This window comes from Lagopus muta, chromosome 21 (assembly GCF_023343835.1).
Source record: "Lagopus muta isolate bLagMut1 chromosome 21, bLagMut1 primary, whole genome shotgun sequence".
Classification (NCBI taxonomy): domain Eukaryota; kingdom Metazoa; phylum Chordata; class Aves; order Galliformes; family Phasianidae; genus Lagopus; species Lagopus muta.
The window spans coordinates 3,447,548-3,468,540 of NC_064453.1; the positions used below are offsets into that span (position 1 = coordinate 3,447,548).

General features: G+C 42.7%; 2 protein-coding genes across 9 annotated transcripts in view; one reads left to right on the plus strand and one right to left on the minus strand.

Moving 5' to 3' along the window:
* Positions 1-12,000, plus strand: part of PIK3CD (phosphatidylinositol-4,5-bisphosphate 3-kinase catalytic subunit delta) — a 40,862-nt gene extending 28,862 nt beyond the window's left edge. For 4 of the 5 annotated variants that reach the window (XM_048968000.1, XM_048968002.1, XM_048967998.1 and 1 more), the window contains exons 10-23: positions 214-344; positions 1,214-1,273; positions 1,474-1,641; positions 2,143-2,264; positions 2,430-2,573; positions 3,280-3,379; positions 4,230-4,408; positions 4,648-4,757; positions 5,346-5,424; positions 6,442-6,609; positions 7,029-7,152; positions 8,298-8,443; positions 9,110-9,242; positions 9,809-12,000. In XM_048968000.1, the coding sequence (XP_048823957.1) occupies positions 214-344; positions 1,214-1,273; positions 1,474-1,641; positions 2,143-2,264; positions 2,430-2,573; positions 3,280-3,379; positions 4,230-4,408; positions 4,648-4,757; positions 5,346-5,424; positions 6,442-6,609; positions 7,029-7,152; positions 8,298-8,443; positions 9,110-9,242; positions 9,809-9,946 (1,802 nt within the window). In that variant the 3' untranslated portion in view covers positions 9,947-12,000. The remainder of the gene's footprint in view (positions 1-213; positions 345-1,213; positions 1,274-1,473; positions 1,642-2,142; positions 2,265-2,429; positions 2,574-3,279; positions 3,380-4,229; positions 4,409-4,647; positions 4,758-5,345; positions 5,425-6,441; positions 6,610-7,028; positions 7,153-8,297; positions 8,444-9,109; positions 9,243-9,808) is intronic. The other variant, XR_007380864.1, reaches the window with a different exon arrangement.
* A 1,765-nt stretch (positions 12,001-13,765) lies between these two features.
* The window catches only part of CLSTN1 (calsyntenin 1), a 34,916-nt gene continuing 27,688 nt past the window's right edge, over positions 13,766-20,993 (minus strand). For all 4 annotated transcript variants that reach the window (XM_048968005.1, XM_048968003.1, XM_048968006.1 and 1 more), the window contains 6 exons: positions 20,731-20,957; positions 20,180-20,350; positions 19,461-19,606; positions 17,861-17,996; positions 17,122-17,306; positions 13,766-16,398 (listed from right to left, as the gene is read on the minus strand). In XM_048968005.1, coding sequence (XP_048823962.1) covers positions 16,204-16,398; positions 17,122-17,306; positions 17,861-17,996; positions 19,461-19,606; positions 20,180-20,350; positions 20,731-20,957 — 1,060 coding nt within the window. In that variant the 3' untranslated portion in view covers positions 13,766-16,203. The remainder of the gene's footprint in view (positions 16,399-17,121; positions 17,307-17,860; positions 17,997-19,460; positions 19,607-20,179; positions 20,351-20,730; positions 20,958-20,993) is intronic.

Below are 20,993 nucleotides of genomic sequence, written 5' to 3' on the forward strand. Positions count from 1 at the left end.
GCCTTGTTTTACTTGGCATTGCACATGTGACTTAAGAGGCTGCTGCAGTCCTAAAGATGCCATGTATACTTCAGTGCTTTGAGAGATTGGGAAAATGAAGTGATCTGCTTCCTGTTCTGACCAGTGACAGAGCTGGAAGCAGTCCTATGCGCTGCTTTCTGGACCAAAGCCTCAACAGATAGGATTGATGGATTTATGTGCTTTGCTTTTCAGATGAGAAAGGTGAACTTCTGAACCCCATGGGCACGGTGCAGTGCAACCCCAACACAGAAAGTGCAGCAGCTTTAGTCATCTGCTTCCCCAACATTGCATCGCATCCAGTGTATTATCCATCATTTGAGCAGGTAGGGAACATAGATGTTTTCTTGAGACTCAAACATTAGCTTTTTAGTGCAGGAGCACACACTTTTGGGCAACTGTCTGCAGAGACCAGATACAAACAAACTTGATTAATGGATAGAAAATAGAAAAAGTGGCCTTTTCTGTTAACTAGTAATGCATCTTTGAATGAATGGTTTTGCATGCTCTGAATTCCTAAAGTAAGACTGCTCTCATCCATGGGCATTTGTTTGCAAATGGATTTAACTGAGCTGCCTTTAAACTGCAGGCAGCACTGGGCTCTATAGAATGGAAAGGAAATAAGGGGAAGATGAGTGAAAAGAGAGAGCTCCCTGCCTTTCAGCACAGGATGATAACGTGCTGTGTGGTATGAGAATTTTCCATCTGTCACTACAGCTGGCCACACTTCTGAAGTGGAAGAAGAAATGAACCCATTGCAGGAAAGGAAGGAGATGTGCTCTGCCAGGGACTCATCCATGATGCATCTTCTGGCTTAGCAGCTATAACAGATTGCTAGCATGCAAGATTCCTTGGGCAGTGCTGGCTGTTTGGAAAGCACACGCTGGTTGTAGGAACCTGGAGTGGTTCCTGTTAACCTGCAGTTTAGAGAGCCAGCGCTCTGTGCATGGTCCATGTGGGTGTGCAGATGTGCTTTTCTTGGGAGGAAGGACCTTGATTCTCATCACTGCTGGGGAAAGGGGCATCATGTGCAGTTGGGTTTTCCCTTTACTTCCTACATCAGGGCTGTGAGAGGTGCAGTTCCCATCTTCAGATGTGGCGAGTCTCTAGTGCAGCATGAATGCCTGAAATGATAGCAGGCTGGAAGTACAAAGGAAATGAGGAGCCTTTCTCAGAGTCTATATTTGTGTTCCAGCTGCTGGAGTTGGGGAGGAATGGAGAACAACCCCGCTCTGCACCAGAAGATCCAGAGGAGGTGAGTCTTTGGCATCAGCTTTGCTGCTGTGTGCAGGCTGTACGCAAGCCTGGCTTCCTAGATTAAGTCATATCTCCATCTTACCCCCAGCCAGCATTTTTCACTATACCCCAGTCTTACTGCATCTCTCTGGGCTGAGCAAGGCCTTTGGGTTGAGGCTGAGCCCTCTGTATGCTCTTTGCTGTGATTCCCATGAGCAGAAGCTGCAACTGAAGGAAATATTGGAGCGGAGGAGCCACACTGAGCTCTATGAGCATGAGAAAGATCTGGTGTGGAAGATGAGATATGATATCCGTGACCAATACCCACAAGCTTTGGCAAAGCTCCTTACCATCACCAAATGGAACAAGCATGAAGATGTGGCCCAGGTGAGGATGCTGGAGTTGGCAGCAGGGCACATCTTTAATGAATTTTTCTGTGTTTATACCCCTGTAATGTCTGAAAGGCCAGCCTAACCAGAGATGGTTGGCAGTGCCCTGTGCAGGTGGGTTTGGCATCATTGGGCTCAGCAAAATTTTCCATTCTCTCCCAGTTGCTGTTGAACACCTTTGTATGCTGAGTGGCACCCAGTCAAGTTGAGGTTTGGCTCTGTGTGCTGTCTCAGCCCCACTGCTTGTCAGTTAGGGGCAGTGTCCATCTGTACTCACTGCCAGAGCTTTAACAGGAACCTCTAAAAGTCCCCTTCCAGTCTGCACTGTTATGCTACAGAACAGTGCTTTTTCCACAGACTGGTGTTTGACATGATGTCTGCAAACTGACTCTGAGGCACCTGTAGTGACAGGATAGTTTCCCACCATGCAAAGGATCTGCTCTTCCAGCAGTAGAACTTTTGATCAGTCTTAATTTTTCCTTTTTCTTCTTAATTACAGATGATTTCCCTGCTTCAGACCTGGCCAGAGTTGCCTGTCCTGAATGCCTTGGAGCTGTTGGATTTTAGCTTCCCTGACCGTTATGTTGGCTCCTTTGCTATCAACTCATTAAAGAAGCTGACGTAAGTGTTCATCACAAGCGATTTGCAGAAGCCCCTTTCTGTGTATGCTCAGGGCTGCGGAGGAGGACTGTGAATGAGGCTGACAGCCTTCTCTATGCTGTTCTTGGAAGCACACTCCTTGCAGTGCAGATGAGGTTATCTTTTATTTTTCCCCTCTGTCCACAGAGATCATGAATTGTTCCAATATCTGCTGCAGCTTGTCCAGGTGCTCAAGTATGAATCCTACTTAGACTGTGAATTAACCAAGTTCCTGCTGGACAGGGCTCTATCCAACCGTAAGATCGGCCACTTCTTGTTCTGGCACCTCAGGTAAGAGCAGATGTTTTGGGCTAATGCTTAAGAATCAAATGAGACCAGGGTTCACTGGATTCCTCACTGCACTGTGAAATGAGATAACAAGCACTTTGGCACACGTGGATGCCAAGGTATTTATCTAAGGGCAGTTGGCTGGCATCTTTCACCAGATCACTGATGGGACTTTGCTGACATGGTTACCAAACCCCAGGAGCTGCTGTTCGCTATTTGAAAGACTGAATAACACAACATTTTTTTGGTTGATTGGTTTTTGATTGTTTGTTTGTTTTTGTTCTTCCCAGAACAGAGAGGTGGCAGAGAGGGGAGTTGTGTTGGTTGGATTTAGGTTGTTTTTGGAACTTTTATCTATATACCCGGAGTAGAAAATCACTTTGGACATCCCTAGCCACTTGCCAGTTCCAAGCCACAGGCTCAGAATCATCCTTACTCCTTAAATAATCTTCTCAATTAAGTGGTTAGCATTTTAATGACAAAGATGTCTCACAACTTCAAGTAGTCTTTTTCCTATAGCACCTTCTGGGGTGGGTGTTCTTTTTTTTTTTTTCTTTCCCTCTCTTCTAAATGCATACAATCTAAACAGCAGCTAACATCTCCTACAACCCCCCCCCCCCACACATACATGCTTTGTGCTGGCATGAATGGGAGAGTTCAGTACTTGCTGTGGTACTCAGGTTTGCTTCAACCTCCCTCCTTCCTCTAGGTCAGAAATGCACGTCCCTGCAGTTGCCTTGAGGTTTGGCTTGATCCTGGAAGCATACTGCAGAGGCAGCACCCACCATATGAAGGTTTTGATGAAACAGGTAAGAACTGCTTTTATCTATAAGGTTGTCATCCCTGTTGCTTGGAGCTGGTTTTCAGCTCTTTGATTTTTCAATTTCATGTTATCAGTAATACAGAAGGAGCCTTGCAGCTGCTATATTGTTTTTGGCATATCCTATTAAGAGCCTGGAGTTCCCCATCATGTGTGACTTTGCTCATCTCTTACTCACCCCCACATGTCCCAAACTGCCAGATTTGTCTAGGATGGCTTGAAATGCTCAGACTGCTGTTATTAGATGAGTTGAATGAATTGCCATTCAGTAGGATATCGTTACAATTCACTGCCTGATTTGGAGCAGTGCATTCTTTCTTTCGGTTGCCATGTGGAGGTAATCTTGTTCATTACTGACTAACCCTTTATTTGTCAGGATCACAGTAGCTATTTCAGACGTGGGGGACTGCATATGTGAAGTCAGAGCTAAGATGTGCCCACAAACTAATGCTGTGCCTGTTTTTAGGACAGAGTGGTGCTTTGGGATGACCAGAACTCCATAGGGCAGGGGCTATAGAACTCATCCTTATGCTTGTAGCCAGTGCAACTCACATCTCCCTCTGGTGCTTGACACTGTTCATTATTCCTGGTCTTTAGGACTGTAATCATTACCTTGCAATGCATTTGTATCCAGCAAAATACCCTCAACTGATCATGAACCTCTCTAAAGCAGGAAGTTTAAATTTGTTCTGTTACAATTCATGAAATTGCCACACGTTGAGGAGTAAATAAGAGATACAAGCAATTCCTGCATTTCACAGTGGATTTTTCTAATTCTTGCATTTTCTTCAGGCATTTCCTATTTGTTAACCCTACTCTATTCATCCATTTCTTTGCAGGGAGAAGCACTCAGCAAGATGAAAGCTCTGAATGAGTTTGTTAAATTGAGTTCTCCAAAGGCCACCAAGCCTCAAGCCAAGGAGATGATGCATGTGTGCATGAAGCAGGAAACTTACCTCGAAGCACTTTCCCACCTCCAGTCCCCTCTGAACCCCAGCATTATCCTCACTGAAGTTTGGTAAGTAATACAGCTGCATCTCTTCCTCCTCCTGTGCTGCAGGTTTTGCTCAGCAGTAGAGCCAGGTTTCTGGTTACTCTGAGGCCCTCTTTTCTCATGGCAGTTGGATCTCAGCTCTTACACTTCCCAATTTAATGTTTTCTCTGTCCATGAGCAATTCTGGATGCTGTTGAAATTGCAGCTTAGATGCAAACATTTCTAATAGGTAGAAACACTGATAGTATTTTTGTTTCCCGTAGTGTGGATCAGTGCACATTTATGGATTCCAAAATGAAGCCCTTATGGATTGTTTTTAATAATGAAGAGACAGGTGGAGGTGGAGTGGGTATCATTTTTAAAAATGGAGATGGTAAGTCTTTAAGGATACGCTTTCTAGGTGTAATCTCAAGTATTTATTGTGATGAATGGGCCTAAGCATGGACCTTTAAGATGTCATGTCAGCAAGCACTGCCAGTGTGTTGGAGATGTCTGACAGAAAGCTGGAGGTGTAGTAAATTCTGGTCTGCATTTTACTTGCTGTCACCTTCAATAAAATATTTTAACACAGCTGTACCAGTCACTGAGAACTGGATACTCCCACACACAGTGAAAAGGAACCCGCTGTGAGGGCCTTGTAGGGCTGCTGTTGGTACTGCTCCTGTTGTGGCCAGAGATTATTTCTAGGGAAGTGCTACACTGCCTGCTGTGGTAAGAGCTGTGGCAAAGTGAAGCAGCATTTATCTCCATTAGATGGATCAACTCAGACAGGAGTAGCAGTAACTTTACGCTGGTGCTGAGCTATTCAACTGTGAAAACATTCTTTGCTTGCACGACAGAGGAGGCAAAGGCCCTTCTAGCATCGTGCTGCAAGGGCAGAACAAGTTTAGCATGCAAGAGAACAGGAGGGGAAAATAGGGAGGTACTTAAAGAACCTTTCTTCCTTTGTAACACTGCACAGATCTTCGTCAGGACATGCTGACTCTGCAGATGATCCAGCTGATGGACGTCCTGTGGAAGCAGGAGGGCCTGGACCTGAGGTGAGTAATGTGCCTACAGATGTCTGGCTGCAGTGATAGATCATGTGGGTACAGCTGTTTTGCTTGCAAGCTGCTTTTGTCTCTGCCAGGTCCATCCAGTGTTCTGAGATAGTCAGGTTTGAAGGTGCTGAGGGGTAGAAATGCAGTGAAGAAGGGAGGAGGGAGAGTTGGGACACTGGAAATTCCCAACTAAATGCACTGTGAGGGAGAAGGGATGCAGGCAGTTTAAGATAGAACTCTGCAGCTGCTTCCACACAGCATGGTTTAGGGAAGGATGAAGTATGGAGGACAAAACTAAAATACAGTCCAGCAGCAGAGGCTGTGGAAATTCACTGGCAGCAAGCAGAAGTTGGTGATGTGTACTGTTACATGGCTGGAGCTAGAGCCAGGGCTGCACAGCTGTTAAATTGGGATATAAGTTGTATTGGGCTTAAATCAGACTCACAGAATCACAGAATGGCCAGGGTTGGAAGGGACCTCAAGGATCATGAATCTCCCACTCCCCCCCTTGCCACATGCAGGGCCACCAACCTCCACATTTAATACCAGACCAGGCTGCCCAGCTGGCCTTGAACATTTCCAGGGACAGAGCATCCATGGCCTCTCTGGGCAGCTGTTCCAGCACCTCACCACTCTCTCTGACTCTTTCACTGATTTCATGTTAAGCCATAGTTATGCTGCATTTTTGTCCATGTGAAGAATAAATCAGTGCTTGATAGCTGGCTTAGACAAGCTGCCAGATGGAAGATCCTCTGTCTCCTGTGCATCCCAACTGCCCTTCATGCTTCTGAAGCACAGGAGGTGAAGGTGGTTGGGTGTTCAGTGATGCGGTTCCATCTTCTGTCTCAAAACACTGAAGAACTGAACTGCAGGATTTTCCTTGGTTCCCATTTGAAGCTTAGGCCAAAAGGACAGTTTTTCTCTACCAATTTTCTCTTGAGGTGGCAGACAAGGGAAAATCGAGACAGCTCCCTTACAGGCACTATTTCAGCAGAAGGGTTTCTTTCGTCTCTGCAGGATGACTCCTTATGGCTGCCTCTCCACAGGAGACAAGACTGGGCTGATAGAAGTAGTCATGCATTCTGATACCATCGCTAACATCCAGCTGAACAAGAGCAACATGGCTGCCACTGCAGCCTTCAACAAGGATGCACTGCTAAACTGGCTGAAATCCAAGAACCCAGGGTATGTGGACTTAGCTTTTACTCAGTGCTGCTTTGCTACTTCCTTCCAGTGAAAGACAAACTTCTTTTCTGCTTTCCTCAATCTTTTCCTTCAGTAATGCATGTTTCCAACCTGTCCTCTGAGATCTCTGACAGCTCTGCAACCTAGCAGAATAAGAGGGCTCTGAGTTAATACTGAGCTAGTTGAGTTGAGACTGGGGACAGAATTATAACCATGACCTCTCTAATTATGGATAGTTTTTACTCCAGCTGCTTCTTGTATAGCAGATAACTAGAAAATGCTACAGAAAGTGATTCAGGCATGTAATTCTCTTACCTTCTGCAGGTCTCAAGGGTGGGAGAGATCTTTAAAAACAGCCTTCCCAGCTGTGAAGCACTGGTGTTGAAAACAAAACTCCCTTTTCATCCTTTTTTCTTTAGTGATGCTTTAGAACAAGCCATAGAGGAGTTCACTCTTTCCTGTGCGGGGTACTGCGTGGCAACCTATGTGCTGGGGATCGGTGACCGGCACAGCGATAACATCATGATCCGCGAAACTGGCCAGGTATGGGGCTGGAGTGCTGCTGTTGAATACTGGGAGAGGTGCATGAAAGCTGCTCAGCAGTGGTTGGAAATATCCCAGTGCAGTTCTACTGCTAAGGGATGCAGCTTCCAGCAGAGGCAGACTTGGACAAATATTCTCAATAGCTTCCATCATGGAGAGGGTAAATATAGCTTCAGAATTTGAATATTCTTCTCTGAATGTCACTGCTACCAACTGTCAAAGTAATCTCTTGTCTGGCTGCTGTTAATTTTGAAATTACAGCCTCAGACCTAAAATCACTTGCAGGTACAAACCTGAGCACTATACTTAGCAGGCTGAAGACTTACTTGGCTTCAGCAGAATTACAGATTGCTTGTAGTTGCAAGGTAAGAACCTCAGTTACTTGTCCAAGATTTTTGTAGCTTTCCTAGGAAAAAGACTTAAAAATGATTGCGTGTGATCAGTATGGCTATAATTTCACACTGGTACTGCAAGGACTGCAGAGCCACTGTGTCATTCACTAACAAGACAGTAACCTCCCTTCCTGGGCTATGGTTAGCAGCAGCCCTTATGGAGAATTGCCTCTTCTGACAACATAACAAACAGTGCTGGAGAAGAAGCCTCTGCAGCTTTCTTCAGAGCAGGGATGCTCAGTGATTTGTCCAGCTGGGGGAGCTGGTGCTCTGCTGTATGCAGGCTCGGGGTTTGTATGTTTTGGGTTTTACAGCAGCTCTGTAAAAGGTACATGACTGCGCTGTGACCTTCCTTCCCATCATTGTACTGGCAATGAGAATGCTTCACTTGCTTTATAGTTGTTTGTTTGGTTTTTTTGGGGGGAAGCTGTACCTGAAGAAGTAACATTTGGTAGCAACTTCAAAACAGATCTTATTTTCACGTGCTGTCTGGGACTCCAGACTGCACTGCTAGGATAAGAGAGCATTAAAAAAACATTTGTTTTTTCAGCTATACCAAGTCCTGAAGAGGCAGGTACCTCTCAATTACAGTAGAGAATATTTTGGCAAGTAAACATTGCCACTTCTCCCAAGGAGTGCCAGCGGACAGGACAGTTTTCTCCCTCCCAAAATGCTATGGTCCGTATCTTTCGAATGCAGTAACTGGGAGGAGCAGTACTATTCTGAAACCAATTTCTTCTTCCTTTTTTCCAGTTGTTCCATATTGATTTTGGTCACTTTCTGGGGAACTTCAAGACCAAATTTGGTATTAATAGAGAACGAGTTCCTTTCATCTTAACCTATGATTTTGTGCACGTCATCCAGCAAGGAAAAACAAACAACAGTGAGAAGTTTGAAAGGTAAGGGTTAGCAGTTCAATCTGATGTAAGATTTTTAAGGTCTGAGTTCTCTGAAGTTAATTCCACTATTTCCACCATTGGAGCTGCCTACAAAGCAGCATAACAACAATTCTGGAATACAGAAGTTAGTATAAATTGAACATAAAGTGCTCCTTATTCATTTTGGAAGCATTTGTTATACTCTTGCTTGTGGTAACAAAACCCCTCTGTAGTCTTCCATAATTCTGTATACTGTTGCCTTCTGATGCTCAATATTTGGGGTATAGAAGGCTTTTACAAAGGACTGATGCTGTGTGGAGTCCAACTCCTTATACTGGAGTTGTCAGAACTCGTTATGCAGCAGAAAGCCAAAAGAGAGAGAATGCAGCACTTGTGTCTGTGCCTGGTGTAGTGTCCCTTGTCCACATTCTTGGAACTACAGCTTCAAATTAGTGGCTGTGGAGATCCCTAGACTCGACAGTCCAATACAGCCATGTATTCCATTAGCTCTTGTGAAATGGAATAACTGGATAACTTAAAAACATTAGTCCATTTCAATATATACAAAGTAAAACAAATAAATGATTGTGTTTTGGAGCAAGTGAAAAGGCCTCACTATTTTATAAAGCAAGATAGTAGTCAGTGTTGCAGCCTTCAGTTATTTGCCTCATCTTCCTTTCTCAACAGGTTCAGGGGTTATTGTGAAAAGGCCTACATGATTTTGAGGCGCCATGGTCCTCTCTTCCTGCACCTGTTTGCACTGATGAAAGCTGCTGGCCTGCCAGAGCTCAGCTGCTCTAAGGACATCCAGTACCTGAAGGTAAGAAAAGCAGAACCCAGGAGTGGCTGAAACTAAATACCTGGTTGTGTAGTGCAGGGAGAAGAAGGTGGAAAGTTCTTCAACTTTCTGAACAGCAAAAGACGAGTAAATGTGCATGGCTCCCATGTAGGATGTCAGAAATGGCAGGTGCTGGTGCTTAGGGAAGAAATCCATCAGATTCTTCATTGCAGAGGTAATAATGCATGTTGTAGAACCACCTTGCATGAAAGGATGCAGCTCTTTGGTTGAGCACGGACTCCTTTTCCCAGCTTGCATCCTTAAATTTAATAACCTAGCTCTGTCCATCTGAAAGAGAGTAGCTTTGAGCAAGGGCACCAGGAAACCTAATGCTTCCTTACTCCTAAATTACAAGTAGGACAGATGTATTGCAATGAAAAATCTTGTGCAGCTTCAGTAACTGTTTAAAACAATTAACCCCTATTTGTCTCCTATTTAGTGTCCTTTTCAATACATAATTTCTTAAGTCAATATTTTGGTAGTTTAGCAGTGACTTGTTCAGGTGTACTTCAAGTGAGGCTATACTGAATTCTGCCTCTTACCCTCAGGATTCCCTGGCTCTTGGTAAAACGGATGAAGAGGCACTGAAACACTTCAGACTCAAGTTTAATGAAGCCCTGCGAGAGAGCTGGAAAACCAAAGTGAACTGGCTGGCACACAATGTATCCAAAGATAACAGACAGTAGAGGGATGGAGTCAGTCAGCCTGCACACTTGCTCCAAGAGAATGTACAACCACTTGCACTGAATCCAACGACTGTAGACTGGTTTTAGAAGACTGATGAATGTTGCCATGTTTAAGATCCCTCACCTGTGGTTCCAGAGATCACATCTTTCTGCCTAACTGAAAGTTGGACTGTCATCAACTGCCTAATCATGCCTTCAGCAGATCTTTGGGTGGCAAGGGAGAGGCACAAGGCAATAAAATTACTGCAAACAGTGAAAGGTAGGTAGATGTACCGTTTACTCATTAAGTTTCAAATACATCTTCTACTGGAAGAGTTCAGGCAGTTTCAATATACTTTGAAGTCAGTAAGTGTGCTAACATGTCTATTTTTATTTTCTGGACAATTCAGCTAAACACTGAACAGCTACACAGCTGTAGCTCTTATAGCACAGCTGTTGTAGGCCTCTACCATTACAGCTCAGGCTTTAACTCACTACGTCCTACCCTGTTTCAGTGTACACCAAGGTATGTCAGCCTAAATCTCCTCTGAAACCAACTTGTACAAACTTTTTATTCTGCACTGTGGCGATTAAAAGTAAATCCATACTATCACATTACTGTCTCTCTGCTGCAGAGGCCAGAGAGCTCTGAGATGCTGCCTAAAATCTCACATCTCAAGAAGAGGTGCTTGGGTTGGCCTAACTTGAGTTAGGTATGTTTGTTTGCTTTCTTAAAGCAGACCTTAGGTTAAACTCAGCCAGCTTCTTGTTTTCTGCATTTGTTCTATTTTTAAGCCTGGAAACATTAAAATTGCATTGTGCCATTGGTTGCTGAATGTACCTCCTGGTGGGGCATTACAGCCAGTTTGCCACCTTGGTTGCAAGAGAAGCATACATGGAGGGCACTGGCCTGCACTTATGTACTTACTGCGATACACCACTGTAACCCAGTGCCACATGGGACATATGGTACCACTCTGTGCTTAAGTTATTTGGCCAGTCTGCTTTCCTGTGTAAAGATAGAGGAGTGCCAGATGAGTGGGTTTAGTACTGAAAAATTGCATCTCAGTTCATCTGAAAAGTTTGTTCCCTGCTCTCTTCAGCCATATGGTCTCAGCTGAGGCACGCAGCTCTGTTTGTTAGTACAGCTGGGGTGCATAGACTGTGAGTGGGGAGGTCAGCCAAAGAACAAGGTGCAGTCATCTGTGCTGGTACCTACACTGGACAAACTGTTCCAGCCTTCTGTTGCCACAGCTGCCTTTGTCTCTTTACCAAGGAAATCTGTCCCCTGTCCCACAAGGTGCTGTTAATCATGTATTTCTACTCCTGTGTTGTATTTTTGTCTCCAGCTAATGTCCTCACCTGGTGGGCAGTTCTGAGCACTGGTGTTGTACAGGGACAGATGAACAGGAGCCACTGCTGTCCCTCAGTGCCTCCCATGAGCAAATTGAGGTGCATCAAACAGGCTGCAGCCTATGGGTCATGCTGGAAGATAAGCAGTCTGGTTAGTATCTGCTTCCTTTAGCAGTTCCCTGGGGTGCTTCCCTTCCATTCCCTGTGTTCTTCACACCATCGTGTTCCTCAAGAGGTGCTACCATTTCTGTCTTTTAAGGAATGACTGTCAGATTTTCCTGACATCCCTGAAGTTGAATTAGTTGAAGTTGATTTGTATGCCTCAACCTGGGTTGAATTTACAAGACTCTAAAAAGAAACAAAGGCATTTCCTATCCTTTCTTCCAAGCAACAAGAAACATGTCAAATGGTGGACTACTCTCATGGAAATTTAAGCTTTTGTGCCTGGTTTGGGTTAATTTTGCCAAAATTTCCTCAAAAATAGCTAGCTTAGGGCAGATGCTGAACTTGCCTATTTTTTCCCAATACATCTTCCCTGTTATGGGGTAAATTTCATTTGTTTTTGCAACCAGGGCTTAAGTATAACTCATTCTTGATTTTTAGCTCTTTTTATTCCATTAAAATGAGGTGCCCTGTACTTCAGAGAAAACAAATGAAAAAACAGCATCCCTATACTGCAGGGTAAGCCCAGTGCTTTTTACAAAAGCACGAGTTCAAATAGATTTGTTAACTTAACAAATAGATAAGTTAATACTGCCTCAAAGTAACTCCTACCTCTGTAGAAAGTAACAGTAGACATTGTATTTGTCAGTGAATGGAGCAGCACAGCGTAACTACTTTCTCTGATATGTTTGTTTCCTGTGTCTATGATATAATTCATGGTTCGCTTGAATTGAACAGCAGTCAGTGAGTGATCTCAAGTTTCAAACCCATATTTGTAACTACAGTTGCAAATCACAAATTTGTTCGTACAAATTATGAGAGCAATCCACCTGAGATGTTCTTTTAGTACATAGTATTATAGTATTATAAGGATAACTTATTTGCAGTGCCAGTTGATGCCAACTACTCTCATTCTTTAGCTTTTTATTTTGCTGAGACTCAGATTTGTGAGACTGAGCATTCTGCACTTCATCTGACTGGAATAATACAGAAAACATGCCACAGTCACAGCATACAGTAAGGTAGGAAGAGATCCTAATTAATGACTACATAGGAAATGCAAAAGCAATCTCTTTCAGTTGCTTTGCTACTAGAAACAAATACTGTAGAATTTAGAGCTCTTTGAATACTAATCTGACAATGAGAAAACAATATTGCATGCACTTAAGTTACTGCTTCCTCAGTAGGGAGGAAAGTTATAAAACCACAACACACACGTTTACATTCTGTGCTCCCTCCTTTGGGGTCGTGTGCATGGACTCTCCTTGCAGCAGTGCCTGTGGCCACACAACTTTGCTGTATCTAAACAAACTAGGTAAGTATTGCTGTATTCCTTATTAAATTAACTCATGGTGCAGACAGCATGCAGAAATATTAGGCCACAAGCAAGCTGAGAGGCAGTGCAACCACAGTAATCTTATGGGAGGGAAGAAACATGCTACAAAACTGTAAATATAAACACAGTTATCTTACACTGCTGTAAGCAGGGAAGCCAGGATCCCGTGTCATACTGCAGCAAGGCAGTCTGACCCAGCAGGTTCCTTGGGTGTGCTCAGGTACTTTGAACACAGCTCACAGCAGTTCCTACCTGCTTACAGAAGTACAAAGCAGCAGTGGCTCCTGTCATCTGTCCTTCCATTGTAAAAGTGCAATAAAACAAAGCTGTATCAGCATCAACTGCTAGAGCTGAGCCATTCCAAAGGCGTCTCAATTCAGCACAGTTTTACAGCTAGGTGACAACGTCAACAAAGCTGACTTTCCTACAAGCAGTAAAAATGTTGATGAGTCATTGAGTGGATTTCCTCCCTTGTACCCTGGGACAGCATCTTGATGGAGCTCTGATGGCTGCACTGGGCAGCAAAGAGCTGCTGTCCCCAGCTTTACACAATAGCTCACCTGATGCTTTCCAGAGAGTTGAACTGTACTAAAGATGAAAACTTAAATCATTTTCAAAGATATTATGTTTCACTGTAAATAAGTATCTTCTGCTTTATAAATATGCTCCGTGATCCTTCTTTCTATTTATTTGTGATTTTAACTCTGTATAAACTGATTGTTTGTATTTTGTTGCCTTTGAAAAAGAAAAGTATTTTTTTAAGACAAACCACGGTTCTGTAACAAGATGTGCTCACACGTTTAACTTTTTGGTTGCTCTAGGTACGTGTTTTGTAAATAAATAAAAAAGGATTAAATTGCACACCAATGGATGCTCCAATACACCCAGTGCTCCTACATGTCACAGATCAACAAAAATAAAACCAAACTCTACTTCTAGGCCAACAAATACAACTCTATTCCATTCAGGAAGAAATAAATGCAAGCAACCTTTAGAACCAGAAATTTATTGTAGCTTATAGACTTTCCAAACTGACCTTTACCAATATATGCATCTGAAGAGTTATACCCACAGTGGCTACTAACTGCATCAGGACGTTCACAACCTCTCAGTGTTACCATTAACTCATGATCAGCTTTAGTCTAAAATACAGCAGCTACAGTGACAGTATATGGAAGGATAAGTCTTCTACACATTAACACAAGACAACTGTCAGACATAAGTTAAAAGTTTCCCAGTTAACTTAAAACTAGCAGTTATATTACCACATAAGTAGTCAAAACCATTTCCCCATTTTAGAAATCTAAAATTTTACATTAAAAAAAAAAACCAACACAAAAAAAACCAGTAAGCTCGTTGGGTGGGTTCTCCCTCCTGCTTCCAGGTCCATCTAGTATTGTAAAAGGCACTCCACAGAGTCAAATCTGTTACCCCAGCTAAAACCCACCATTAGATCCCATTACATCCATCAGGAGGCAAGATGCATGCTAGAGAAGAGGTCTGCTCTGAAAACCAAAACTGCAAACATCTGGACCAACCTTTATCTTTTTGAGTTATGACCCTTTTCCTCCCACTCCTTTCCCACCATTTGGCTTGCTCCTCTAGCAGGCTTATCCAGTGCAACGTTTCCCTGCTGGGTACTGCTGGCCACTAAGGAGCCTGCTGTGAATGGGCTGTGTGCACCTGGAACATGGGCAGATTACATATAGGAAAAAACAAATGCAACTTTGCTTACTGTGCTGAGGAGTGAATGGAGTCCTAGTTTCCTGTTACAAGCAAAACAAGTTACTCTTTAATCCACCTCCAAACATAAAAAAAACAAATCAAGTAAGCAGGTATCCATTATTCGAGGCTCTGCATAGGACAAATAAAGTTAAATGGACAAGTCCTGCCTTTCCAAACACTAGCACTCTCCACCATGGGGTCATAACTCACTTTTCGTACCTTTCAGTCATTGTTTAAAAAGTCCTTTGCAATTCCAAGTTCAAACTTTCATCAGAAACAACCAAAATCAGCCATGACTTGGAATAGTATTAATGTGATTCCCAAGGTTTTCTGGTTGGATAATTTATTCTATAGTTTCACCAGCAGGAAAACACAATTACTAAGTGTAAACAAAGGCTTAATACACCAACAGTCCAAGTTACTGTACAAGGAGCTACAGGGAATGAGCAGGAGTGCGTTAATAGAAATGGTATCAGCTATGCCCCAAACCCTCCCATTCCCAAATGAGACAAACTGAACAGTCAAAAAACCCCTCACACCTATCTATGTAGACTGGTAGCCAAGGTGTGCAGGTACACAGGTCGCAGGCTTTCCAGCTTCAGTCACCAGTGGGACAACCAACCAACTGAACAAAATGCACTCAACCAGCAGCTCCAACAGACCATCGCTGCACCACAGGCAGCCCTGCTGTAAGCAGGTGCTGTGACAGCACTCCACAGCCTGATTTGCCCACCATCCACGTAGTGTTCTTCTCCCAATAACTTAAACAGTGCTTATGCTAAAACTTCACTGGAAAATTTCTTAAAAAAAAATGACAAAACGACAAGAAAACGAACCAACAAACTGTTAGGCAGGGCAGTTGAACCTCTGCAGAAGTTCCTAAAAGCCTTTACAGTTTCTCATAAGCTTGTCTGTTCCCTCTGCAAATATAAAGGAAATCAGAGACCAACAAAAAAAAGAAAAACCAGAGCGGGGCATGAGTGAACATGGCAGTCAAGGCCAAGGACACTGCATTACTGACACATCTACACTAGATAACTGTGCCCGTGCTCCTGCTGCAGCAGTATGAGACTTGTATTATTTCATGCTTCATGATTTTTTACTTTAGCATGTTTTAAACCCCAATCCCTGTTTTCACTACCACAAATGACATAATTACATAATTCCAATATATTTACAAAATATTAAAAAGTCTGTTAATCTTCTACGTATTAACCTCATTCTGCCACTTTACACATGCACTAACTTGGGAAAAAAAATTAAAAGAAATCAACAGGCTGAAATGAGCAGCTTTACCCTTTGTCAACAAGCAATCTTTGCATCTTTCAGAAAGACAAAAAGGAACAAAGCTGGAATTGTTTCACAGAGCAAAAAAAAAAAAGTTCAGAAATTCATGTGCAATGGCTACAGATCTGCAGTCACTTAGCTGAGATGACATGAAGAAAAAGTGCAGGGTGGTTCCTCACATAGTGTAAAAAAATCCAGTCACTGAGGCATGGCTGAAGGAAAAGAGGTGCTAACTACAACTCTAGAAACAGCATCAGGAACTAGCTGACAGAACACAAACACTGGGATGTGTGTTGGTTGAATCTACTGGCCAGAATGATTTTTTTTTTTAAACACCATGAATCCTTGGGAACAATGGAGTGCATTACAGTGGAGTCTTCTAGAGCAGAAACAGAGACAAAGGGAACAGCTAGAATCAATAACTGAGGGTAGAGTCATCCCATTCCAGCTGTTGCTGTCTATTAACATTCTGTTGGTCCTCCTCCTGCTCGCCTTCTTCTTCCTCACTGCTTTCAGACTCTGCACTAGTGATGTCATCCTCCTCTCCATCTTCGCTTTCCTCTTCCTCTTCCTCCTCCTCTTCTTCACTGCTGTGCTGATCTTCATAAGTCTGTTAAGACAGAAATCAGCTGCTGATACCATTCTGGCCAAAATTCCTTTAATTCTTTTGAATTTGAGCACAAGGCACTCCTACTGAAAATGAACTATTAATTTCTTATTGTTTGAAAAGTTCAGCAGTAATTAGGCAACTAGAAAATAAAAAGTTGAATAAGCTCATTAAAATAGTTCTGATTCTGCACCATTCTTATCACTCCTGTCACACTAAGCAAACTCACTCTTAAGTACAAACCAGTACTTCAGACTCTACCAGAAAAGGATCTTTCAGTATGTTATGTGAGTAACATTAAGGTTGCACGTTTTTCTTGTGATTTTCTAAAAATTCAGATGTTAACCATGGCAGACAGAAACATCAATATCATAAGTACAGATGGTGCTTCAACACTTCTGCACTTTGGGAAAAAAGCTGATGGTGATGAAGGCTGCATACAGCACGGAGAGATCAGTGTTAGTCACTGACCTGTAACACCTGATGCTGGAGTCCAGTGATTCCTGCCCCATTCCGTATCACAAAGCTACAAGGCATGCCCCAAACATAACTGCTCCTGTTATTTGTCACTGTGGAGCATCAGTTAAAAACTCACAGTGCTAACGTCTATCCTCTCTGTGTTCTATGGTTGCTTTTGCTCTACTTTCTGTCCACGTACAGTCATACCAGTTAAAACTGGAAGAGGTTATTTTTTGTGAACTTTTTTTGCTGAGACACCAGTCTTACTTCCATAGGATTCACAGTGATGGTCAATGCAGAGTCATCCCAGTCCATCTCATTTTCCTTTCCAGTGTCCTGGTCACGCATTGTTCGCTGATGTGCGGCTCGGATTCTGAACACTCCCAGAATGATCATAAAAACCAGGAAACTCACACAAACTACAATCACAACAGTGGCTGTACTTGGAACAACTGCAACAACAGAAAAGGAGTTCCTTAGATGATACTGATGCACAATTTTTACATCATGACAATAATTAATTCTGTGTTCCCATCACCTACAAGAGGGAAATGGCATCATGAAAATACTATAGGGAGCTTCACAGAGGCAGTCTGCATAAGGCCACTGAAAAGTCTGTAGAACTCACTGAGGAAATAACTGCAATTCTTTCCTTGTGCTGTTTGTAAGAAATAACGTCCGTGTTCCTCACAGTTCTTTATTTAGGTCTTACAGACTCTGTTAAGAACAGCACACCTCCTGTTTTCCAACGTGTGCACCAGCAGAGCTGCCCTCCTAGCAGGGAGATATTTCATTGATCTCTAGCAATCTGCTGCTCTTTGTTTGGGCAACAGCAGAATAGGATCAAGAAGCTGCTTACATTTATTAGTCCAACACACTGATTTAACTCGGGGGGGGGGGGGGGGGGGGGGGGGGGGGGAAGTCTCCCTGCAACAAGAAGCCTCCGCATTAGTTTAACACCAAGAAAAAAAAAGTCAGCAGAACTTCTATGACTGAGAATTCTTACCTGAAAATGGATGAGGGTTAGCTAGGTTGTGACCAGACAGATCAACAAACGTGTGGTGCACCGGATGTACAAACTGTGGTTGTGCAGCTATGTGATTAGCGTGTTCAATGGGGTTAGCTGTGTGGATAACATTCACCTGAGTACAAAAGGAAACAGTTAAACTCCAGAAATACAAGTTGACCATTCAAGAGACCAAAAAAAAGGGGGGGAGGGGTGGGCAGAGAAGAAAGATTTCTTAATTTGCCTGAGTAATCATCTAATTCTCAATGACTACAGCTATGATTTGTCACAGAGAACAAGCATTCCAACCAGCAGTTCCTCCTATGTTAGCTTCATGTCATATAATTCTGCAGTTCTGAGCTTTCAAGTCTGTTTTAGCTGGTCTGGCAAAGTTTTTGCAGAGACATCAGTATTTGAGAATAACCCAGGTAAAGCCAGCTCATCATCCAGTTCAGTAGCCAGCCATTTTAATTCTGAAATAACAGTATATAAAAATGTATGACACATTAATTACACTCTCTTCCTTCCCATCTTTTCTTACTCTGTCATTCATCTTCAGCTAACAGCAAAGAGAAAATCTGTATTACAGACCAAGGATTAAGGCAAAACTTCTCTCTACAGTTTAACCCATGCTTAGCATAGCTGGCTTTTGACAATTACAAACTCATTGTCACACAGCATATTTCATGTTTCCTTGGCAAACACACAGAGCTAAATATACCTCTGCTTTGGGAGACTGTTGTGATACAGGGTACCTGACCAGCTGCACTACAGGAAGAGAGCAAGTTCAGTACAGAAAAAGGAAAGCATTTGTAGTTCAATAGTTTGGGAAGATCCCAACTCAAGCTCAGAGAATTTCCTCAGGAAACCAAGCCACATTAATTAGTTAGGCTCTGCAACCTAACTTCCCAGCCCACCATATCCACTCAACTAATGGTAAACACAGCTGTTAAGTTTCACTGTCACCCTTTTGGTCACCTTTAAAAAACAGGAATTCAAGCTCAGAGCTGAAAGATGCAGAGGTACATGACAGTTCCACTCAACATAATTTCACGTTCCAGAAGCTGAAATAATTAGCTTCTATTCTACCTGCAGAAGAAATGCAATTCTAGCCTATGCTTTTACGTAATTCTTACTATCAGTGTTTGAAGGATCACACGATCTAAAAAGTAAAGGGCCCAATAAATTCATTTACAGAAACCTGGGAGTTACACATGAAAGCCACTCGAGTCTCTGGTCAGCACAGCATTTCTAATAGTTCCTTCACATTTCTTTTCCCCCAAAATTTATATGCTGTCTTTCAAATTCAATGTTTCTGCCCTCACGCTTCCATCAGCCATATTACTTCTGCTACAACACAACAGTTTCCATGATTGCTTCAGCTCTGCTTAGGCTGCCTTACTTAAAGATGAAATGTAGGATTAAGAGACACATATATATATAACATAAAATACTGCTTGAGACGCACAAGTTTATTAATATCTACAGGACAAAAATTAATAATTTATTCATCAATAATCCATCAGTTGAGGCAACAACTATCACCCACCCATCCCTCCAGACTCTACACCTCCCAGAGCAATCAGAAGAGCTCACATACCTCTACTTTAAACTCATTGCTGACATAGCGCCCGTTAAGCTCAGAACAAACCAATTTGAACTTTCTGTCAAAAAGAGAAACCGTGTGCCAGTTTCTGTAGCGTATCAAATGCAAAACTTCCTCATAGCTAGCCATAGTATCAACTCCTGCAGAGAGAGAAACAAGAAAAACAATTACTTTGCAAAAGCCTGCTGCAACACCATATACTCTACATCATGCTCCCTTTCTTTGAAGAAGTTTTCTTGGCAGATAGATTTTCAGTCAGCAGAATCAAAAGTAACACTGTTATGGCAGATGGACACACGTGGCTTTACTGAAATTTGTGGTTTTACTTTGTGGTAAAATCTGAGATTCACATAGCCTGTAATCTCTTTTCTTTTGAATATAGAACAGACTCTGAAAACAAGAAGGAAGGAATGATGCACACTCCACATCACTGGATTATTTGTGCAAGAAGAAAGCCTTTTCTAGGGGGCAAAGTATACTTCATTTCCACAGTTAAGAAGTAACCTGCAATTTATAGGACAACAAGTGTCCAAAGAAAGGAGATTCTAGAATATCCTATGTTGTAGAATCAGTTTTCCACAGAACAGTGCAAACACCTCTGAGCCTGAAATTCCAGTAAAAAAACGAGCTATTTGGAGTAAGGTGTGACAAACCATCTATTGAGCACACTGATTTCAGACCTTTCCTGCATGAGCAAAAGAACGAAGTCCCACCTGTGATGATCATGCCAAGGTTGGAACTACTCATCTCAATGCCTTTCTGCTGTAATCGTGTCATGTCAACCTCCAGGCTTTCTTGATCTTGATTTAGTTCTTCTCCCACCACTGTCACCTCACACGTATCCAGGTTATGCATGATTTCTTCAGAAACCAAAGACTCTTGTACTAAAAAGTAGAGGAACCACCAAGGAGATGAGCAGAAACAAAGATAAGAGTCCACACACTATAAAACATCCCATGCAAACAGAACTCTTCTTCAAATCAAACATTAAGATCTGGGCCTGAAGTAAAGAGACCAAGTATTCAAGGTCTAATGATAAATAAGGGATTATTTGCATGGCCTGGACTTACTACCATTTCCAGGAAAATTTCTGTTAGCTCAGAGCAGAATACCTGCACTTTTTCCCAAGCAATACACATCTTGTTTCCCCTACTAGATTCTTACTTCAGGAGAAATCCATGTTGCTTTGCAAGAGGAAGATCCTCCAACACAATCACAGAATAGAATAAGGGTAAGCAAGAGCTATGAGCAGAAATGATGTTACCTGTAGGATCTTCATCCCCATCTCCATCTGGCTCCACCTCCCGTGTAATGGTGCTTATTATGCGAAGCTCAGGGAAGAGAGAAATGCCCTCAGAACTCTCAAACTCTGAAGCAGATCGGGCAAAATGGTTGATGCCACTCAGGCTGATTTTTGGTTCCTCTGGCTGCAAGACCATTACATATCCCTCCACAGAAGGAATAGAGACGCAGGCCTCTTCATTGAAACACCTATGAGATACAGAAACACATCCAAGGCAGCTATTT